This window comes from Dromiciops gliroides, chromosome 3 (genome assembly GCF_019393635.1).
Source record: "Dromiciops gliroides isolate mDroGli1 chromosome 3, mDroGli1.pri, whole genome shotgun sequence".
Taxonomy (NCBI): Eukaryota; Metazoa; Chordata; class Mammalia; order Microbiotheria; family Microbiotheriidae; genus Dromiciops; species Dromiciops gliroides.
In genome coordinates this window covers 662,965,258-662,988,081 of record NC_057863.1, presented here as the reverse complement: position 1 = coordinate 662,988,081, position 22,824 = coordinate 662,965,258, and the positions used below count along the sequence as shown (strand labels likewise).

At 42.7% G+C, this 22,824-nt stretch overlaps 1 protein-coding gene across 2 annotated transcripts in view; it reads right to left on the bottom strand.

The window, feature by feature from the left end:
• The window catches only part of LOC122745423 (zinc finger protein 665-like), a 28,338-nt gene extending 13,293 nt beyond the window's left edge, over positions 1–15,045 (bottom strand). The window contains exons 1-3 of one of the 2 annotated variants that reach the window (XM_043990718.1): positions 14,987–15,045; positions 14,865–14,936; positions 14,030–14,118 (exon numbers count right to left, since the gene is read on the bottom strand). In XM_043990718.1, the coding sequence (XP_043846653.1) occupies positions 14,030–14,118; positions 14,865–14,877 (102 nt within the window). In that variant the 5' untranslated portion in view covers positions 14,878–14,936; positions 14,987–15,045. Of the gene's footprint in view, positions 1–14,029; positions 14,119–14,864; positions 14,937–14,986 lie in introns of those variants that run through there. The other variant, XM_043990719.1, reaches the window with a different exon arrangement.
• Positions 15,046–22,824: the final 7,779 nt, after the last annotated feature.

The window sequence follows — 22,824 nt, the reverse complement described above, 5'->3', positions numbered from 1 at the left end:
GGGACCCACGTGTACAAAAATATTTAGAGCTGCTCTTTATGTGGTGGCAAGGAATTGGAAGTTGAGGGTATGTCCATCAATTGGGGAATGGCTGGACAAGTTGTGGTATATGAACGCAATGGAATAATACTATTGTGCTGTAAGAAACGATGAGCAGGAAGAGTTCAGAGAAACCTGGAGGGTATTGTGTGGGCTGATGATGAGTGAGATGAGCAGAACCAGAAGAACGTTGTACACAGTATCATCAACATTGAGTGTTGATCTACTGTGATGGACTATATTCTTCTCACCAATGTTAAGAGTTCCAGGGAACTCATGATAGAAGAGGATCTCCAAATCCAAAAAAAAAAAAAAAACCCCAAAACTGTGGAGTATAGATGCTGAATGAACCATACCACCATACTATTTCTTTTGTTTTTGGTGCTGATGTTTTTCTATTTTGAGGTTTTTTCGTCATTGCTCTGATTTTTCTCTTATAACATGACTAATGCAGAAATATGTTTAATGTTATTATGTGTGTGTATGTATGTATATATATATATGTATATACATATATATATATGTAACCTATATCAGATTACCTGTGTAGGGGAGGGGAGAGGGAGGGAGAAAAATCTGAAATTGGAAAGCTTGTATAAACAAAAGTTGAGAACTATCTTTACATGTAACAGGAAAAAAAATATGTATGATGTGTCATACACAAAACAGCTTCTGTCTTTGCTTTATGATTGCTTTTCCTTGTAATGGCACCTGTTCATTAATTTTCATGTTTAATTACATAGCATTGAGTAACTATGGTGGACTAACTATGAGCTAATTCCCAAGAAAGATACTGACAGAATATTTATGAGGAATGAACTACTGAAATAGATCCCTAGAACTCTAGAATGCTGGGGATCATGACGCAAGAGAATCAGTTGAGGCAAACTGATGGCCACAAGAGAAGGGCCTCATCTGTTAATCCTTTGATTCCTGTGAGGGGCCATCTATTTTTCCAATCTGCTGACTGTAGACCCCATGATTAGCCATTGCACATGGTCTTTGATGCCTTTTCATTTCTAATAGAATGATTCAATCCACTTTCTCAGAGATTATATTATTTTCAAGTGCTACAAACTTATAACTCGGGTATCATCCTTGACTTTATTTCACCGCCCTTATCCAATAATTGTTATTTGGTTCTATTAGTCATATTCTCTGCCATGTGGATAAAACTATTTTCATTTTTTTCATCACTTGAATTACTTCTTTTTATTATTTTATTGGACATCTTTAAAGCATTGATTTAAACTCTTATTCTACTCCTTATTTCACCTTTAGCTTCCTCTATTACTATTGCAAAATTTCAGAAAAAAAAAATTGTTCTTTCCCTCTCACTTTTTGAGATTCCCAGGAATTTACAAAGTTTTCCTTTTCTTTAGGGTTTTGTGAGTCATGATTCTTCAGTGTATAGTATTTATTCTTTTTTTTTTTTTTAGTGAGGCAATTGGGGTTAAGTGACTTGCCCAGGGTCACACAGCTAGTAAGTGTTAAGTGTCTGAGGCTGGATTTGAACTCAGGTACTCCTGACTCCAGGGCCGGTGCTCTATCCACTGTGCCACCTAGCTGCCCTGTATTTATTCTTAGTGTGGGCAATTACTATAGGAAGGCAGTTCTTTTATTGATTAACAGTTGATCTATAATTGATTCTCTAACCTACTCAACAGAGCTATTCCCAACTTGTTTATTTCTCCATCCTCCCACATCCATCCTCCACCACCATGGGATAATGCCATGACTTCCAAACCTCCATCTAACTGAAGAGCTCTGCTCACCCATCAACTCATTTCTCACCTGGCTCCTCTACCTTGGAACTTTTGTCAGATTTCTCCATTGTGCTTCAAGAAACTGATGACTAACATGAGCTTTTCATCCTGTTACATCTCATCAACCTTGGTATTTACCAATTCTCTACTCTCTCACTGTCTGATTAGAACACTATCTTTGGGGGGCAGCTAGGTGGCACAGTGGATAGAGTACGGCCCTGGAGTCAGGAGTACCTGAGTTCAAATCCGGCCTCAGACACTTGACACTTACTAGCTAGCTGTGTGACCCTGGGCAAGTCACTTAACCCTCAATGCCCTGCAAAAAAAAAAAAGCAAAACACTTTCCAGGAAGGTAAAGATGTTATGCATACCAGCACATGTATGACATATATTGAATTGCTTGATTTCATAGGGAGGGAGGAAGAAAAATTTTGAGCATAGAATTAGCTCAAAGACCTTACCCTCATCAGAGTGGGCTCAAGGGGGGTAATAAGACACACCCAATTGGGGTAATCTATTTCTACCTACAGGAAAGTAGGAGGGGAAGAGGATAAGGAGGGAAGGGTGAATGAAGGGAGGGTAGAGCAGGGTAGGGGAGAGTCAGAAGTAAAACATTTTTGTGGAGGAATAGGGTAAAAGGAGATAGAAAATAGAGTAAATATCATGGGAAGGGAATAGGATGGAGGGAAATAGTTATGATGATTGACTACAATGGCAAACCATATGGTACCTACTCTGCTGGGCTATTGTGAAGAAAATTCTTTGTCAAGTTTAAGGTACCATATAAAAGTTAGGATGAACAGGATGCTATCAGAAAAACCTGGAAAGACCCACATGAAGTGAAGCAGAGTAAAATGTACTATATACAAAATAACAGCAACAGTCTAAGATGATCTGCTGGGAAGCAAGTGGTTATTTTCAGCAAGGCAATGATCCAATGTAACCCTGAGGGACTTATGAAAGTTGTAATCCATCTACAGAGAAAGAACTGATGGTATCTAAAAACAAATTGAAATATATTTTTTTTTCTTTGACAATTCCTTAATCTGAAGTTTTGTTTTGATCTGTTTTCTCTCACAACCTAGCTAATGTGGAGATGTTTTCCATGACTACTCAAGTATAACTTATATTGAATTGCTTCAGTTCTTGGGGTGAGGGGGGATGGGAAGGGAGGGAGGAAGAGAAGCCGGAACACATTCTAAACATAAAAAAAAACCCGACAAAAACCAAAACAAAACAAAACAAAAAACAAACAAAAAGAAAGGGGGAGCCCTTGTCTTTGCCAAGGCCAACCATGTACATGGGTTATTTGATGCTGTCTTCTCCAAAAGTATCCACCCTCAATCATCCCTCCCCCTCCCCTTCCAAATTTTTGGCCTGTCACTATCAGCTGATAACTTTCCTACTGAATTCAAACATGCCTGTCTCTCCTACTCTTAAGGAACCCTTCACTAAACCCTTACCACCCCTTTGAGCTATCATTCTGTCTCACACCTTTTTCTAAGCCAAACTCCTTCAAAACTCTGAACTCCATTTTCCTCTGTCTCTCACTCCTCACTCCCTTACAGACTGGCTTACAAGTTTACAAACAAAATCATGCCCGAAGACAACTTTCTGCTAGGAGCTCTGGCTTTCTTCAGCCTGAGCCCACTCGTCTCTTTCCTCTCTTCTCTGCCCTCCAATCAGTACTCCAGAGCAAAAATACCAACTCAGTATCTTTGGGAAGGTGGGGGCAGGCCAACAGGCCAAGACAGTATAGTGTTCTCTCTGAATGTCCCATTGATCTCTTCAGTGTCAAATCTGATGGTATCTTCTCAGTCCTAACTAAGCTCTCTTCTTCAGATGACAAGGTTGACCCTCCTCTCTCTCCTCCAGGATCCTCTCTCATTGGGGGGGGGGGGGGCCCGCGGGGTTCTTTCTCCTGCATTACCTCCCACATGGCTGATCACACTTTTCAAGTCTCCTTTGATGGCCCAGGAAACATATCACAACCTAGACTGGTGAATATTCTTCCTCAAGGCTCCCTCCACACTCTCCCCGCTGGATTGATTGAATTATCATCTCTGCAGGTCACTGGCAGATTTCTACAACCAGCCTCAGCTCAGTGAACCTTCCATCAGACTCCATCACATCAACCAAACATCTAGGCACATCTCAACTCCAAGAGAAGGCAGAGAGATCTTATCTCAAAAAGCAGTAAACAAGGGCAGCTAGGTGGCACAGTGGATAAAGTACTGACCCTGGATTCAGGAGGACCTGAGTTCAAATCTGGCCTCAGACACTTGAGACATACTAGCTGTGTGACCCTGGGCAAGTCACTTAATCCACATTGCCCTGCAAAAAAAAATAAAAGGGGCAGCTAGGTGTCACAGTGGATAAAGCACCAGCCCTGGATTCAGGAGAACTTGAGTTCAAAGCCAGACTCAGACACTTGACACTTGCTGTGTGACCCTGGGCAAGTCACTTAACCCTCATTTCCCTGGGGAAAAAAAAGTAGTAAGCAGAGTTCCAGGGTGGAGCCAAGATGGTGAAAAGTAGCCAGGAATTTCCCAGGTTTCCCTCAAAAATATTAAATCAAGCCTCTAAAGAGATTCTGGAACCTACAAAAAGGCAGATAGACACAATCCTCCTATTTGAGATTTTTTAGAAGACTTCAGGAAAGGTCATTCTCACCTGGGTGAAAGGAGAAGGTGGCTCAACACTGCTCAGCTTAGCACAGATCAGATCAGCACAGCTCAGCGGGCAGCTGGACACGGCTGCAACTTGACACAGCTGAGAGTGGAGAAGCTAATACAGGGGCAGCTGAGAGCATTAAGAACCTTGCAATAGTGACCCCTGTGCCCCAGGAGCAGACTTCAAAATAGGCTACAACATGAGGAAGAAATAAAAAAGGACCCTTACCACTGACAGTTTCTATGGTGAAAGGGAAAACCAAACCTCATACTCAAATGAGTTTGTCAAAATGCCTAGAAGTGAAGACTCAAGTGGGAAGTGGCGCAGTGGATAGAGCACCGGCCCTGGAGTCAGGTGTACCTGAGTTCAAATCCGGCCTCAGACACTTAACACTTACTAGCTGTGTGACCCTGGGCAAGTCACTTAACCCCAATTGCCTCACTAAAAAAACAAAAAAACAAAAACAAAACCAAATGAGGGGCAGCTAGGTGACGCAGTAGATAAAGCACCAGCTGTGGATTCAGGAGTACCTGAGTTCAAATCCGGCCTCAGATACTTGACATGTACTAGCTGTGTGACCCGGGGCAAGTCACTTAACCCCCATTGCCCCACAAAAAAACAAACAAAAAAACAAACGAATGAGGGGCAGCTAGGTGGCACAGTGAATAAAGCACTGGCCTTGGATTCAGGAGGACCTGAGTTCAAATCCAGCCTCAGACACTTGACATTTAACTAGCTGTGTGACCCTGGGTAAGTCACTTAACCCTCATTGTCCTGCAAAAAAAAAAAAAACAAATGAGAGAGGTAGAAGAAAAATGGAAAAAGAAATGAGAGCAATGAGAGTTACACTGGGAAAAGAAGCACAAAAATTGACTGAGGAAAACAATTCCTTAAAAAATACACTTGGCCAAATGAGAGAAAAAAATTGGCGAAATGGAAAAAGAGGTGCCAAAGATTACTGAGGAAAATAATGCCTTAAAAATTAAAATTTGGTAGATGGAAACTAATAACTCCATGAGATACCAAGAATCTGTCAAGCACAATCAAAAGACTGAAAAAATAGAAGAAAATGTGAAATACCTCAATGGAAAAACAGCTGACCTGGAAGATAGATCTAGGAAAGACAATCTGAGAATTATTGGAGTACCTGACAGCCATGATCAAGAAAAGAGTCTAGATACCATATTCCAGGAAATTGTCAAAGAGAACTCCTCTGAAATTGTAGAACCAGAGGATAAAATCATCATTGAAAGGATCCACCCATCACCTCCTGAAAGAGACCTCAAAAGGAAAACTTCAAGAAATATTAGAGCCAAACTCAAGAATTATCTGGTAAAGGAGAAAATACAATAAGCAGCCAGAACAAAACCATTTAAATATCATGGAGCCACAGTCAGGATTGCACAGGACCTGGCAGCTTCAACATTAAAGGATGGCAGGGCTTGCAATCTGATATTCAGGAAGGCAAAGGAGCCTGGATTACAACCCATAATCAACTACCCAGGAAAACTGATCATTCTCTTTCAGGGGAAAACATGGACATTCAATGAAATAGGGGACTTCCAAGGCTTCCTGAGAAAAAGACAAGAACTGAACAGAAAATCTGATCTCCAAATACAAGGCTCAAGAGAAATATAAAGAGGTAAACAAGAGGGGTTGAGGTTGGGGTGGGGGAGAGTTAAACTGCTTACATACCTATGAGGGAGGATAATACTTTTAACTCTGTTAAGGTATTGTTATTAAACTGACTTTGATGTGATGATATAAAGAAACTTAAAGGGCAGAATAAAAGAAGACTAGGTGGAGGAGAGGAAGGGGAAAGGGGGAATGGGGTTAATTACATTATAAGAAGCCCAAAAAAGAACTCATTTCAATAGAGGGAAAGAAGGGAGGGGTGAGTATTGTTTCAACCTTACTCTGAGTTGTTTCAGGGAGGGAATAAAATACACTCCCATTTGTATAAAGGAACTTAACTTACTCCTTAAGGAAACAAAGGGGGAAGGGGAAAAGGGTGGTATTGAGAAAAGGGAGGGTAGAAGCAGAGAAGAAAAGGGTAAATAAAAAGGAGAGGGGGCAGATAAAAGGGAGGGCAGATTGGGGGAGGCAGTGCTCAGAAGCAAAATACTGCTGAGGAGGAATAAGGTGAAAAAAGGGGAAGAGTACAAAGGGGAAAAGATGATGGAGGGAAATAAAGTTAATAATCTTAACTGTGAATGTGAATGGAATGAACTCTCCCATAAGATGGAAGAGTATAGGAGAGTAGATTAAAAATCAGAATCCTACAATGTTGTTTACAAAAAACATATCTGTAGCAGAGAGATACACACAGAATAAAGAAAACCGGTTGGAACAGAATATATTATGCTTCAGCTGACTTAAAAATAGCAGCTGTAGGAGGCAGCTAGGTGGCACAGTGGATAAAAGCAGCAGCCCTGGATTCAGGAGGACCTGAGTTCAAATGTGACCTCAGACACTTGACACTAGCTGTGTAACCCTGGGCAAATCATTTAACCCTCATTCCCCTACAAAAAAAAGAAAAAAAGAAAAAAGCAGGGGTAGCAATTCTTATCTTAAACAATGGAAAAGTAAAGACAGATCTAATGAAAAGAGATAAGGAAGGAAAATACATCTTGCTTAAAGATATGATAGATAATGAAGTAATATCAATACTAAACATGTATGCACCCAGTGGTATAGCATCCAAATTCTTAGGGAAGATGTTAAATGAATTACAAGAGGGAATAGACAGCACAATTATACTAGTGGGGGATCTGAACCTTCCCTTCTCAGAATTAGATAAATCTAACTAAAAAATAAATAAGAAAGAAGTTAAAGACATGACTAGAATATTAGAAAAGTTAGATATGATAGATATCTGGAGAAAACTGAATGGGGATAGAAAGGAATATACCTTTTTCTCAGCAGTATATGGCACATACTAAAAAACTGACCAAGTATTAGGACACAAAAACCTCAAAGTCAAATGTAGAAAGGTGGAAATAGTAAATGCATCCTTCTCAGATCATGATGCAATAAAAATTACATGTAGACTGAAAATTGATTGGAAACTAAACAATCTCATCCTAAAGAATGAATGGGTCAAACAACAAATCATAGAAACAATCAATAACTTCATCCAAGAGAATGACAATGAGACAACATACCAAAACCTATGGGATGCAGCCAAAGCAGTGCTTAGGGGAAATTTTATATCTCTAAATGCTTACATGAATACAAAAGAGAAAGAGGAGACCAATGAATTGGGCATGCAACTAAAAAAGCTAGAAAAAGAACAAATTAAAAATCCCCAATTAAACACTAAATTACAAATCCTGAAAATCGAAGGAGAAATTAATAAAATTGAAAGCAAGAAAACTATAGAATAAAACTAAGAGCTGGTTTTATTAAAAAACCAGTAAGATAGATAAACCTTTGGTTCATTTGATTTAAAAAAAGAAGGAAACCAAATTACCAGTATCCAAAATGAAAGGGGTGATTTCACCACCAATGAAGTGGAAATTAAAGCAATAATTAGGAGCTATTTTGCCCAACGGTATGCCAACAAATTTGACAATCTAAATGAAATGGATGAACATTTGCAAAAATACAAATTGTCCAGGTTAACTGAAGAGCAAATAAAATCCTTAAACAGGACCATTTTAGAAAAAGAAATTGAACAAGTCATCAATGAACTCCCTAAGAAAAAATCTCCAGGCCCAGATGGCTTTACAAGTGATTTCTACCAAACATTTCACGAACAATTAATTCCAATACTATTCAAACTATTTGGAAAAATAGGTGAAGGAGTTCTACCAAATTCCTTTTATAACACAAACTTGGTGTTGAAACCTAAACCAGACTGAGGTAAAACAGAAAAAATTATAGACCAATTTCCTAATGAATGTTGATGCAAAAATCTTAAATAAAAGATTAGTAAGGGATGTCCATTATCACCTCTATTATTTCTTATTGTACTAGAAATGTTAGCTATAGCAATAATAGAAGAAAAAGGAATTAAAGGAAATAGAATAGGCAAGGAAGAAACAAAACTTTCATTCTTTGCAGATGATATGATGGTATACTTAGAGAATTCCAAAGAATTGACTAAAAAACTGCTTGAAACAATTAACTTTAGCAAAGTTGGAGGATATAAAATAAACCCACATAAATGATCAGCATTTCTACACGTGACCAACAAAGCTCAGCAGTAAGACATAGAAAGAGAAATTCCATTTAAAGTTAATGGTAGACAATATAAAATACTAAGGAGGCAGGATTTAGCTATTCAGTGACATAACAATCAGACTACCTAAAAAATATTTTATAGAGTTAGAAAAAATAATAAGAAATTCCATCTAGAAAAACAAAAACTCAAAAATATCAAGGGAACTAATAAAAAATGCACAGGGGGCAGCTAGGTGGCGCAGTGGATAAAGCATTGGCCCTGGATTCAGGAGAACCTGAGTTCAAATCCAGCCTCAGGCACTTGACACTTCCTGGCTGTGTGACCCTGGGCAAGTCACTTAACCTTCTCTGCCCCACCAAAAAAAAAAATAGTTCACAAAGGGAACTAATAAAAAAATGCACAGGAAGGTAGGCTAGCCATACTAAATCTGAAGCTATACTCTAAAGCGGCAGTCATCAAAATTATTTGGTACTGGCTAAGAAACAGAGTGGTGGATAATGGAATAGGTGAGGCACTGGAGACAGTAGTAAATAAATAATTATAGTAATCTACTGTTTGCTAAACCTAAAGACTCCAGCTTCTGGGATAGGAACTCAGTATTTGACAAAAATTGCTGGGAAAACTGGAAGATAGTATGGCAGAAACTAGGCATGGACCAACATATTACACCTTATACAAAAATAATGTCAAAATGGGTTCAAGATTTAGACATAAAGGGTGATACCATAGATAAATTAAGAAAGGAAGAAAGTTTACCTCTCAGATCTTTGGAGAGGAAAACAATTTATGTCCAAACAAGAGATAGAGAATATGATGAAATACAAGATGGAAGACTTTGAGTACATTAAATAAAAAAGGTTTTGTACAAACAGAATTGATTCAGCCAAAATTACAAGGGATGCAGAAAGCTAGGAAACAAATTTTATGGCCAGTACTTCTGATAAAGGTCTCATTTCTAAAATATATAGGGAACTAAATCAAATTTATATGAATCCAAGTCATTCCCCAATTGAGAAATGGTCAAAGGATATGAACAGGCAGTTTTCTGAAGAAATCAAAGCTATCTATTCCCATATGCAAAAATGCTCTAAATCACTATTGATTAGAGATACAAATTAAAACAACTCTGAGGTACCACCTGACACCTATGAGATAGGCTAATATAACAACAAAGGAAAATAATAAATGTTGGGGAAGTTGTGGGAAAATTGGAACACTAATGTATTGTTAGTGGAGCTGTGAACTGATCCAACCATTCTGGAGAGCAATTTGGAACTATGATCAAAGGGCTATAAAGCAAGCTGTACATACCCTTTGACCCAGCAATACCACTTTTGGGTCTTTTTCCCAGAGAGATCATAAAAAAGGGAAAAGGACCCACATGTACAAAAATATTTATAGCTGCTCTTTTTGTGGGGGCAAGGAATTGGAAATTATGGGGTTGCCTATGAATTAGGGAATGGCTGAACAAGTTGTGGTATATGAATGTAATAGAATTCTATTGTGCTGTAAGAAACAATGAGCAGGAGGAGTTCAGAGAAACCTGGAAGGATTTGCATGAACTAATGATGAGTGAGATGAGCAGAACCAGAAGAACATTGTACACAGTACCATCAACATTGTGTGTTGATCTACTGTGACAGACTAGATTCTTCTCACCAATGGAATGGTACAGAAGAGTTCCAGGGGACTCATGATGGAAGGGGATCTCCAAATCCAGGAAAAAAAAAGAACTGTGGAGTATAGATGCTGATTGAACCATACCATTTCTTTTGGGTTTGGTGCTGTTGTTTTTCTATTTTGAGGTTTTTCCTCATTGCTCTGATTCTTCTCTTATAACATGACTAATGCAGAAATACATTTAATATTATATATATTAAACTGTGGATTGATCCAACCATTCTGGACAGCAATCTGGAGCTATGCCCAAAGGACTATGGGAGTGCTGAACACCCTTTGATCCAGTGGTACCACTGCAAGGTCTGTATCCCAAAGACACCACAGAAAAGGGAAAAGGACCCACATGTACAAAAATATTCATAGCAGCTCTCTTTGTGGTGGCAAAGAATTGGAAATTGAGGGAATGCCCATCCACAAGGGGAATGGCTAAACAAGTTGTAGTATATGAATGTAATGAAATACTATTGTGATGTAAGAAACAATGAGCAGGAGAGGAGTTTAGAGAAACCTGGAAGGACTCACATGAACTGATGCTGACTGAGAAGAGCAGAACCAGGAGAACTTTGTACACAGTAACAGCAACATTGTGTGATGAACAATGGTGACAGACACGGCTCTTCTCAGCAGTGCAATGATCCAAAACAGTTTGAAAGAACTCATGATAGAAAATGTTCTCAACATCCAGAAGAACTGTGAATTATGAATGCAGATTGAACCACACTGTTTCTACTTTTGGACTGTTTTTTTTTCCCTCCTTTTTTGAGGTTTCTCCCTTGTGCTCTGATTCTTCTTTCACAAGATGACTAATATAGAAATATGTTTAGTGCGATTGTACATATACAACCTATATCAGACTGCTTTCTATCTTGGGGAGGAAGGAGGGAAGGGAGGGCGGAAGAAAAATTTGGAACGAAAAATCCTGTGAAAACAAATGTTGCAAATTATCCTTATACATATTTGCTTATATGTAACTGGAAAATAACAAAACACTTAAAAAAATTATTAAGGAGAGATCGGAGCTGCATGGGAAGAGGGAAGAGTGATCTGATCTTCAAGGAAAGAAGGCAGAATAAGCACTCTAAGGAAAGAAGGCATAGGAATTGCAGGTCTAAGGGCTCTGCTTTTGATCTAGCTTTTTGGGTGGGTCCTAGCTCCAAGAGCCCCACCCTGCTCTGACCCTAAAGCCCCCAAATCAGAGCTTTCTACCAGTGGTACCCAAGCCCAAGACCTCAAGACCCTGCCTGCCTCTCTCCCCCAAGACCTGAACTCCATCATCTAGAATGCCATTGACACTGGAATGACCCCTCTTCTGCCCTGGACACCTTCCAATCTTCCACGATCCACCCCAAGGCTGCAATTCCACCTAGGCTACCTACCACCCCCAAGGCTGGTCACTCCTAGAAGTTCCCCCTCCCCCAATTGTCTACTTCCACCACCATTCCCCTCCTTCCTCCATTATTCCCCATGTTCTCAGGATAAAGTAACACTGGCCTCCTTGTTATTTCTCACAGTTGAGTCTCCATCTCTTGACTGCATTTTCATGGCTCCTCCCTATCTCCCCACCATGTCTTGTCTGCTGCCAACCTCCACTCCCCCTGTTTCTGCCTCCTGGTTTCACTGGATTCCTTCAAGTCTTATGTAAAATCCCATTTTCTGCAAGAAGCCTCCCATGGTCCACCTTCTTTGTTGGATTTCCTGCAGCTGACCTTGTACATATTTTGTATGGAGGAAACAAGGAAACAAACCTGTATTGAGGGCCTACTATGCGGCCCCTTCCTGGATCACTGCCTTGTTGTGGCAGAGGGGCTTGTGTAGGGGCTCAAGGAAACTAGGAGCTTAGCCATGCTGGATTACCAGAGATGGACAGGTCAGAGTGCAGAGTTCTGACAAAATGGGATGAAATAGGGAAGGAAATGGTGAACCACTCCAGTATCTTTGCCAAGAAAACCAAAAGAAAGGATTAAACGGTTAAAAGAGGGGCACCTAGGTGGCACAGTAGATAGAGCACCGGCCCTGGAGTCAGTTGCACTTGAGTTCAAATCCAGCCTCAGACGCTTAACACTTACTAGCTGTGTGACCCTGGGCAAATCACTTAACCCCAGTTGCCTCACTTAAAAAATAAAATAATAAAATTTAAAAAATAAAAGAGATGACATTGGAGAATGAGCCCCTCAGGCCAGAAGGTGCCCAATGTGTCTCCTTCAGTACCTCCCCCAGCCCCATATCACAAAAAGAAAATTCAGAGGACCAGGAAGATTTCCAGGACCTCACCCCCTTCCTCTGATCCAACCAAATAGGGCAAAGAAGAGCCCTTAACAAAGGCTAATTAACCAGCTGACTGTCTAAGAAGATCCTGCTGTTGATGTCTTTTCAGTCCTATCCAAATCTTCCTGACCCCATTTGAGATTTTCTTGGCAGAGATACTGGAATGGTTTGCCACTTCCTTCTCCAGCCCATTCTACAGATGAGAAAACTGAGGCAAACAGGGTTAAGTTGGTAGGTTAAGCCTAGGGTCACACAGTTAGTGAGTGTCTTGAGGCTGCATTTGAACTCTGTCTTCCTGACTCCAGGCCAGCATGCTCTGAGCTGTGCCACCTAGCTGCTAAAGGCCTTTGAAGAGTGGAAGTATACTCTTTTTTTTTTTTTGGGGGGGGGGGTGTTTTCTATTCCTTTCCTTGCTTAAGGACCCTGGGTCAAGGAGTTAAGGAAGACAGACAGACAGAGATGGAGGATAGATAAGTAGATAGGGATAAAGCTCTATTTGCACACATATACATCTACATGTATACATACACATACATGTATATGTACATGTACACACATATAAATGCCCACATAAATACATACATATAACATGTGAGCTGTGAGGTCACAGGAACCAAGTGTCCATCACTCTTGAGTGGGTCAACAACCTGCCATGTACCTGTCTGGCATCAAACTGTGCTCCCTTATTCTGCATGTCCCTGGCAAGGACCCTGACAATTCTCCCCACAGGATCAAATGATTTACTATTTCTAAGGCTCCCAGCACAGAACAGACACCACAGTACCAGCCCCAAGCCCCTTTCCACTTTTCTTGCACCTCCCTCCCCTCCGCCTCCTCTCTGGCCCAAGGACACTGGCCTCCTGGCTGATCCTTGACCAAGGCCCCCCATCCCTGATGCTGTGCCCCTCCAGTGGCTGTCTCTCATGCCTGGAGTATCCTTCCTCCTCCCCTGCCCCTCCTGGCTTCCTTCCCATCTCAGCTTCTGAACACAAGCTTTTCCTGGTCCCTGACCCTGCTAGAGCCTTCCCTCTGAGGCTGCCTCCCATCCATACTGTAGAGACCTTCTGTGGACTCAGCTGCTGACACTGTCTCCCCCATTGGACCGTGAGCTCCTTGAGGGCAGGGCCTGTTATTGTTGGAACCTTCCTTTGCATCCCCAGTAGGCTGGCACAGTGCTTGGCACAGAGGAGCCCCTGTCTAAATGCTCATTGACTGGACCTAAGGATGACAAGTGAGAGGGATTCAGAGAGAGCAGGGAAGAGTGGGGTGGTCTGAGGCAGAAGGAAATGAGCAGAACCAGGAGGACCATGTCTGCTCTGCTGACAGCACGGCACAGGACAACTTCCATCTGACAGGATAAAGCTTCCTTGGCTCTGCTGGATCCCACCTTAGCTCAGGTCTGTGGATGGGCTGCACTCACCTGGGATGGGGGTCTCTGGGTCCCCGGGGTCATTCTCTCTGGCTCCAGGCTCTCTCCTTGGAATAGCCTTTGGTTGTCTGCAGGCTGACCTGGGGAGGGAGAAGGGTCTTGGTGTTGGGGAGACACTGACTTTGCTTTCTCTTCCTAGGCTGGATGCTGACCTGCCCGGAATTATAGAGCTTAGAGCCTCAGAGCACTTCCAAAGAGGGGAGCAGGGAGGGTCCGGCTTGGAAGTGAACTTGGTCTGAGCAGGAGGATTTGCCACCCTCCCTAACTCCTTGTCTATGGTTTTTCTTTTCTTTTCTTTTTTTTTTGTGAGGCAATTGGGGTTAAATGAGTTGCCCAGGGTCACACAGCTAGTAATTGTTGTGTCTGATGCTCGATTTGAACTCAGGTCCTCCTGAATACAGGGCTGGTACTCTATCCACTGTGCCACCTAGCTGCCCCACTCCTTGTCTTTGGCCTCGTGCCCCTCCCCCATCCTCCCACTGAGACCCCAGAAGTAGGAAGAGCTTGGGGTCCCAAATGGGAGGAGACCAGGCAGAGTCTCAATGACTCCTTACTCAGAGCTCTCCCTCCACCTGATACTATGGGTGACAGGGGAAGGTGGGTCAGCTGCCCCATGGTAACAGTGGGAATGGCACCCCAGGACCTTGGGGATGTGAGGGGAGCCTCAACATGAAGCAGAAACAAGGGGCAGACCAGAGAGCCAGGCCCAAGAAGGAGGCCTGCTCCTGGCCAGCCTGGCTGACCCTCACCAAGGGGTCAGATGGGGAAGATGGGCCACGATGGAGATGGCAGCCGGCAGAAGTGGGGTTTGGGGGCTCAGACCTACCTGGGGCTAGCATGTGCAGAGATGGTTTTCAGAAGACAGAGATCTCAGCCCGGGGGGAGGAGGCAGAGAGATCTGGGGGGGGGGGGCGGAGATATCGGCCCGGGGGGAGGAGGCAGAGAGATCTCAGGTCACAGGCAGAAAACAAAGATTACAGCTCGGAGCGGAAGAAGGCAGCGAGATCTCAGTCTCCAGTTCCGGTTTTCTGCCCGCCCACGCTGGGAGGCTCCTCCTAGTCCCCAGAGCCCCCCCCCTGCCCCGCCCCCGAGACCCCGGCTGGGCCCTTTCCTCCAATCACTCCCAGGGCCAGGATCTCCGGACCCGGGCTGCCTCTTCTCCCCACGCCCTGTCCTCCGTCACGTGGAACTCCTCGGCCAATGGAATGGACCCTTTCTTCCCCTCTCCCTCCTCCCGGGCCCTCAGACTCCACCCCAGGGCTCGAATTCCACCCGGGCCACACCCCCCAGGCTGGTCCTCTCTGAGAGCTCCTCCTTCCCCAGGCCTCCAGCACTTGTCCCCCTCCTTCCCTTTCCCTGCTCTGGGACTCAGAGCCTTCCCCTCCTCAGCAGAACCCCCTGGCCTTCTTCCAGCTCCGCCTGCTCCACGCCTCTTCTTCCTCACCAGGATGTGCCACCCTACGGCCCCCCGCCTCTCCCAGGCATCCCCTTCCCCCATGTCCTCACCCCGCCCCCGTTCTCCCTGCAGCCTGGAGCCCAGACTCGTGCACCCCCACTTAACTTGCCCAGAACCTGACAGCCTTTACTGCCCTGGCCGGTCTCCATTCTTGACCCGCCACAGCCCATTCTGAACACTGAGGGGTCCTATCCCTCTATCTCGTTATCTTCCCTAAGGGCCAGTCTGTCCCTGGAAAACAGCTGGATCCTATGGGGGTACTGAGGCCAGGCAGTCAGGACACTGGGCTTTTAAACCTCTCCTCTACTCCCTTAGTCACACCTCCGCCCCTCCCTCTAAGAGCAGGGGCTTGGCTGCCACCGGAAATCTATCCCCTGAGGGTCCCACTGTTTCCCTCTCTGCCCCTCAAAGCTGGGTCCTAATGGGAAGGGGAGAAGAGCAGAAAGCAGGGCATCTTGGTCCTGGGGCACAGGACTGATCAGGACAGGAAGCCAGAGAAGGCCTGAATGTGGGATTGCTGTTGGGGACGGGGGTGCTAGCTAGAAACTCATGGCCCAGATCCTGAAAGAGCCTTCTGGCATTTCTTTTTTAGCAAAGGTCCACCCTCCTGGCCCTTATCTCCCACAGGGCCCTGCAATATGGATAAAAAAGTGACTGGGCTGGGGAGTGGGGCCTTGGGGCATAGACTGACACTACTCATCCTGGCACAGGAGCAGTGGGCTTTGATCTGGTTCTTGTTCCCCCAACTGGAGAGGAAAAGGAAAGTCTGGGGATGAAAATAAAGCTAAGAGAAGGAGTAGAAATATGTGGTGCATATGCACACACGAGGGTATGTTTGAGACTATGTTTACACACACACCTATGTATCTAAATTGTTTCTATGTCAAGGATACAGACAATCCTTCACAGAGAAATTTTGTTACCAAGAGGTTTCCCCATTTGACCACTTCCCTTTTTCTCTTAGATCCCTCAGTGTTTTCTCTTTAGAATTTTTCAGTTTCAAGTAGTCACAGTTATCTTTTTATCCTTTGGAATTGCCTGTTTCTTGTTTGGTGAAAATCACATCTCCTTCCCATAGCTAGGACAGGCTGAGGAGCTGTTTCTCTTCTAATTTTTGTATAGTATGACCTGTAATATTAAGGCTGCATTGGCCTTTGGGCTGGGTGGTGGGGTGTGCTGAAAGGTCTCGGTCTGAGCCTCCTTTGGAAGAGACTGCTTGCCTGCCTTCCCAACAGATTGGATCAAATCAGGAGTTTTTCCTAGGAAATGTATTCTTATCAAACACTGAACCTCTCCTGAAATCTCCTTGGTCTAGTCTTTTCTTTTTATCTTTCTCCCTCTGTGTTTTAACCAATTCCAGATGGTTCTGATGAATGCCTCTTTACAATATAGTTTAAGGTCTGGAAGTTCTATTCCCTCATCATCCTTCTTTTCATTTGGTTGGAGGTACCTAGGTGGCTGAGCCTGGAGTCAGTGAGCAAGACCGAAACTCAAATCTGGCCTCAGATATTTACTAACTGTGTGATCCTGGGCAAGTCACTTCAACTTTTTGCCTCAGTATCCTCATGTGTAAATTGGGGATAATCATAGCACCCCCCCCTTCTTTGGAAGATCAAAAAAGATGATAATTGTGATGCTCTTAGCATGTGCCTGGCACAAAGTAGCCACTATGTAAATGCTAGTTATTATTATCACTTTGGGGATTTTAAAATATTTTAAAAATAAAGTTGCCCCCTTGCAACTTTTGGTTAATATTAACCTCACCTAGGGTGCAGCTAGGTGGCACAGTGGATAAATCACCAGCCCTGCATTCAAGAGGATCTGAGTTCAAATCTAGCCTCAGACACTTGACACTTACTAGCTGTGTGACCCTAAGCAAGTCACTTAACCATCATTGCCCTGCAATATATAGATAGATAAATAGATATAGACATATCTATATCTATCTATCTATCTATCTATCTATCTATCTGTCTGTCTGTCTGTCTGTCTGTCTGTCTGTCTGTCTGTCTATCTAAACCTCACCTGACTAAACTAAAACCTGTCTCATGGAATGTGAACATTTACTGTGACCCTTAAAATGTTCCTTAGAGAAGAAACTAGAGGAAGAATGTCAGCTGTCCCCACCTCCTTGGCTCAAGGAGGGAACAATGTACACAGTCAATTGGGAGGAGTTGGGGGACATGCCTGGGGTCGAGCAGTGGGTGACTGTCTTGTGTCTGAGGCCAGGTTTTGGCTGGGATCCCCCTGGGTCCAGGGGTGATGCTTTGTCCACTGTGTCACCTTGCTGCCCCATAATGACAGCTTTAGGGTTAAATTGAGGGGTGAGGGTAATGCGCTGGGGGAGGGGGAAGGGCAGAGGTGAAATCCTACATGAAAGAAACAGGAAAAGGCTTATGGAGTGGGGGAAGAGATGGAAGGGGAGCAGGGCAGTAAATGAATTTTACACTCATCAGAAAAGGCTCAAAGACCTTAAACTCATTAGAGCAGGCTCAAGGAGGGACTAACACAGACCCAACTGGGTGGAGTAATCCATTTAATCTGGGCAGTAGTAAATGAGCCTAACACTCATCAGAATTGGCTCAAGGAGGGAATAATGTACACACTCAATTGGGAGGAGTAATCTCTCTAACCCTTCAGGAAAAGAGGAGGGGAAAGGGGATAGGGAGGGGGGTGTGGGGGAAGAAGGAAGGGCAAAGTGGGGGAAGGGACAGACAGAAGCCAATCCTTTTTGAAGAGGGATAGGATGAAAGAAGAGGGATAATAAAATAAATATTATGGGGAAGGGAATAGGATGGAAGTGTAACGATTGGAACAATGCCACCTGCTGGAGACTTACTGTAGCAAAGCTCTGCCATGAGGAGAAGGCCTCTGAGGGCAAGCCATGTGGTCAAGGTCCTTAGTGTCAGGAAGTAACATTTGCTCATGGGTACTGTCTATCAAGGCTACCAGCCAATCAACTTGAGGAGCCTCCCATTTCTGGGAGGAGGAGATGAAGTAGGAAGCAGACACTGGTGGAGGGGTCCTCTCTCTTTTGGTTCCTGACCTCACCATGGTGGGTCAGATGATGGGGTCTCTTAGAAATAGTTAGATTTTTACCTTTCTCTCTGATCCTAATACTCTTTAATAAATACTTAAACACTTAAATACTCTTTCTAAAGCTTATAATTTATTGGTGACCACTCATTAGATTTTAGATAGTATAGCTAGAATTTTAGCCCCCTTACAGAAGGGAAACAGTTAACAATAATAATCATGAAAAAGAGAAAAGGGGGGGGGAACTGTATAAAAAAATATTTATAGCAACTCTTTGTGGTGGCTAAGAATTGAGAATCAAGGGAATGTCCATCAATTGAGGGATGACTGAAGAAGCTGTGGTATATTGTTGTAGTGGAATGGTCTTGTGCTATAGGAAATGACAAACAGGATGATCCCAGAAAAACCTGAAAAGATTCATGAACTGATGTATAATGAAGTGAGCAGAACTGGGAGGACATTGTGCATAGTAACAGCAGTATTGTTCAATGAGAAATTGTGAATGACTTAACTACTCTCAGCAATACAGAGATCCAAGACAATCCCAAGAGACTAATGACCAAGCTTACTATCCACCTCCATAGAAAGAACTGATAAAAAAAAAAAACTCGAACTCAGGACTTGTGCCTCTAGGCATAGCAAACTATCTACTGCTGCTGAAGGAAAGCATAACAAGGGACAACTAGGTGGTGTAGTAGATAGAGCACTGACCCTAGAATCAGGAGGACCTGAGTTCAGATCTTGCTTCAGACACTTGACACTTAAGCTGTGTGACTCTGGTCAAGTCACTTAACCCCAATTGCCCCCCCCCCCCAAAAAAAGAAAGCATGACAGACATAGATATCCAACAGACACCAAAATATTTATATAAGGACTTTTTTTGAGCCAACGAAGAACAGGATACAAAGTGAGTACTGAGCAACAGGGAAATGGCTGAAATGTAACAAGTGTTTTGGTTTGAGGGAGGGCAGGTTTTTCTCTCACCTGGCCTGTTCTCTGGTCTGCAGATAACCACAAGCCAACTTGTTAGTTAACCAGCCAGCAGAGCACTGTGGTGGTTCTTAGCTTCAATGGACCTGGCCCTCCTGCCACTCAGGATTTCTTCCTCGTTCCCTGCTGGGATGTGATAGCTGAATTCCTCCTTAGGTTCCACAGACCTACGACCTGCACTTTCCCCCTCTGGTCAGCCATTCAGCCCTCTCACTTGACCATAAGCTTAGTTCCATTAGCTAATACAACTGATTCAGAGGCTTGGGGGTGAGTTTCTCTTTCTCAGTATGTCTGGGGTCTCTGTCAGCATGATCACAGAGTTGGACTCTGCTTGCTGCTCAGTATGGCCCCTTGAATCTGGAAAATAATCTCAGCCTGTCTTTTTGTGGGTTTTGCTCCAGAAGCACCAGGGCTTGTTTTATTAATGTTTTGAGGGTGTACTGATATCTCTCTTGCAGAGTAAAGCACGGTCCACTTTGAGAACATGTATGAGTTTTCTGTCCAATATGAATCCTCTGATACAAAGAGATAATCTCTGTCTGAAGGGTTTCTGACATTGAGTCAATCTAGAACTCCGCATTAGAATGATTTTTCCTAGGTGGAACAAGCTCTGTACTTCATCTCAGTGCCTTTCCTCATTCATTACATTAATAAGACTTTTCTCCAGTATGAAGTCTCTGATGAGAAATATTCTAAAGATTCTCCCCAGTATGGATTATATCAAGTTCAGTAGACTTAGAATTGATAACTAAAACACCTGCCATGTTCCTGATACTCAAGAAGTTTCTCTGTATAATGGAGTCTCAGATGTTCCCCAAGACTGCAGCTCTGTAGCAAAACCTTTCCACATTCAGGGGGCAGCTAGATGGCGCAGTGGTTAAAGCACCATCCCTGGATTCAGGAGTACCTGGGTTCAAATCCGGCCTCAAACACTTGACACTTACTAGCTGTGTGACCCTGGGCAAGTCACTTACCCCCCATTGCCTGAAAAAAAAAAAAAACCCTTTCCACATTCATTACAATCAGGTTTCTCTCCAGTGTGGATTCTTTTGATGTGTAGCAAGACTGGACCTCCTTGGGAAAGTCTTTCTACATTGACTACATTCAAAACATTATACACACACACACACACACACACACACACACACTGATAAATATGTCATCTTCCCTTGAATGACAGAAGGAAAACTGATTTATATTCTATTTCCTCAGTCCAAAAGAATTTTCAAACCTAAAGAGGCAGAATCAATCATTTGAAAATGCCATCACCTCACATCCACTGTATGATTTAATTTACAAAGAAATTCACATGGATTAACAATGAATCTTCAAAACAGACCTAGGATTCAGTCAGGATAGGATTCTCATTACAATTCACAACTAAGGCCATGAGCTCATAATGGCTAAGTGACCTGACCCATATCCCTGCACCTGAGACTAGAACTCAAACACTGACTACTTATACTCCTTCCATAGCACTAGATGACTTTTCTCCATTGCACTTTCTGTTTTGTTTTTGGTTTTTGTTTTTTGCCAGGCAATGGGGGTTAAGTGACTTGCCCAGGGTCACACAGCTAGTAAATGTCAAGTGTCTGAGGTCAGATTTGAACTCAGGTACTCCTGACTCCAGGGCCGGTGCTTTATCCACTGCACCACCTAGCTGCCCCCTCCATTGCACTTTCAATACTTTCTTTAAATGCCTTTTCTTTTACTCCCCCCCCCCCAATTTCAGTTATTCTTCTTTCTTTTTTTGTACTGATCAGCTTTGATGCACTATCTCAGTCATTCTTTTTTTTTTTTAAGTGAAGCAATTGGGGTTAAGTGACTAGCCCAGAGTCACCCAGCTAGTAAGTGTTAAGTGTCTGAGGCCAGATTTAAACTCAGGTACTCCTGACTCCAGGGCTGGTGCTCTATCCACTGCGCCACCTACCTGCCCCTCATAGTCATTCTTTACACATTCCATACACTTAAGAAATAAGTTTTTTCATTTTAACTGTCATGTAATAATATTCAATGTTACATTCAACTTTTCTTATATTCTATTAGGAACAATAGATATTTTGTCATTTGATGTACATATGATAAACATCTATATTACTTCAATATCTATTAAATCATTGAGCATAACAATTTCTCTAGTGAATCCTTTAATGTTTTCTGTTTCCTTGTATGGGAGCACAACATGGCTTCCAATCATCTTTTAAAATTCTCCTGAAATATAATACATTCTGTTTTGACACATCCCTTCATTAGGATAGCCATTATCCAAGTACTTTCTAAAATTTACCTTCATTGGTTCCAGAATATCATGAACAATAGTTTTGGTGTTCATGCAGTGATTATATCAAACTGTGCACTTCTGACAAAGTGAAAAAAATTCTTTCAATTTCTCAACCTGACATCAAATTGTTTCCAAACTGTTAGAAAGGTTTGCCATACAAGTGCAAATCAATTGTCTATCGCTGTTCACAGAACTTCTATATACTGTACCAGCATAGTTGCCTCATTACAATATTATATCAAAACCTCTTCATGTAATCTTTTTTTTCTTCATGTAATCTTATAGTGGCTTCTTTACCTCTTACATGTCAGACCACACATTCTCCTTTTCTCCATTCTGCTTTTTCATTCTCCTTTGATGGCCTAGCAACTGCATCATAAGCCAGACCTGTGCATATTCCTCAAAGCTCTGTTTTGGCCCCTCTGCTCTTCATCTTGGATTGACTGAATTATCATTTCTCCATTCTATTGATGCTTTATCTATTTTTAGGGATTCTTGTAGTCTCTATAAGAATGTAAGCTTGGAGGCAGCTAGGTGGCATGGTGAATAAAGCACAGGTCTTGGATTCAGGAGGATCTGAGTTCAAATCTGGCATCAAACACTTGACATTCACTAGCTGTGTGACCCTGGGCAAGTCACTCAACTCTCATTGCCCCACAAAAAAAAATAGAAAAAAATAATGTAAGCTTACTGGAGCAAGGATTATTCCATTATTTGTAGCTTTTTCTCTCACTACTGGTACAGTGCCTGTAACAGAGTAGTCCCACCAGAAGCACTGGATGGGGGCAGGTAGGTGGCACAATGCATAAAGCACTGGCCCTGGATTCAGGAAGACCTGAGTTCAAATCCAGCCTCAGACATTTGACACCTACTAGCTGTGTGACCCTGGGCAAGTCACTTAACCCTCATTGCTCCACAAAAGGAAAAAGAAAAAAGAAGCATTGGATGACTGATTGGGTCCTTTTTCTAAAGATTTTTCTCATTTTTTGATTCTTAATTATTGTGAGAAAATAATGGGATTTG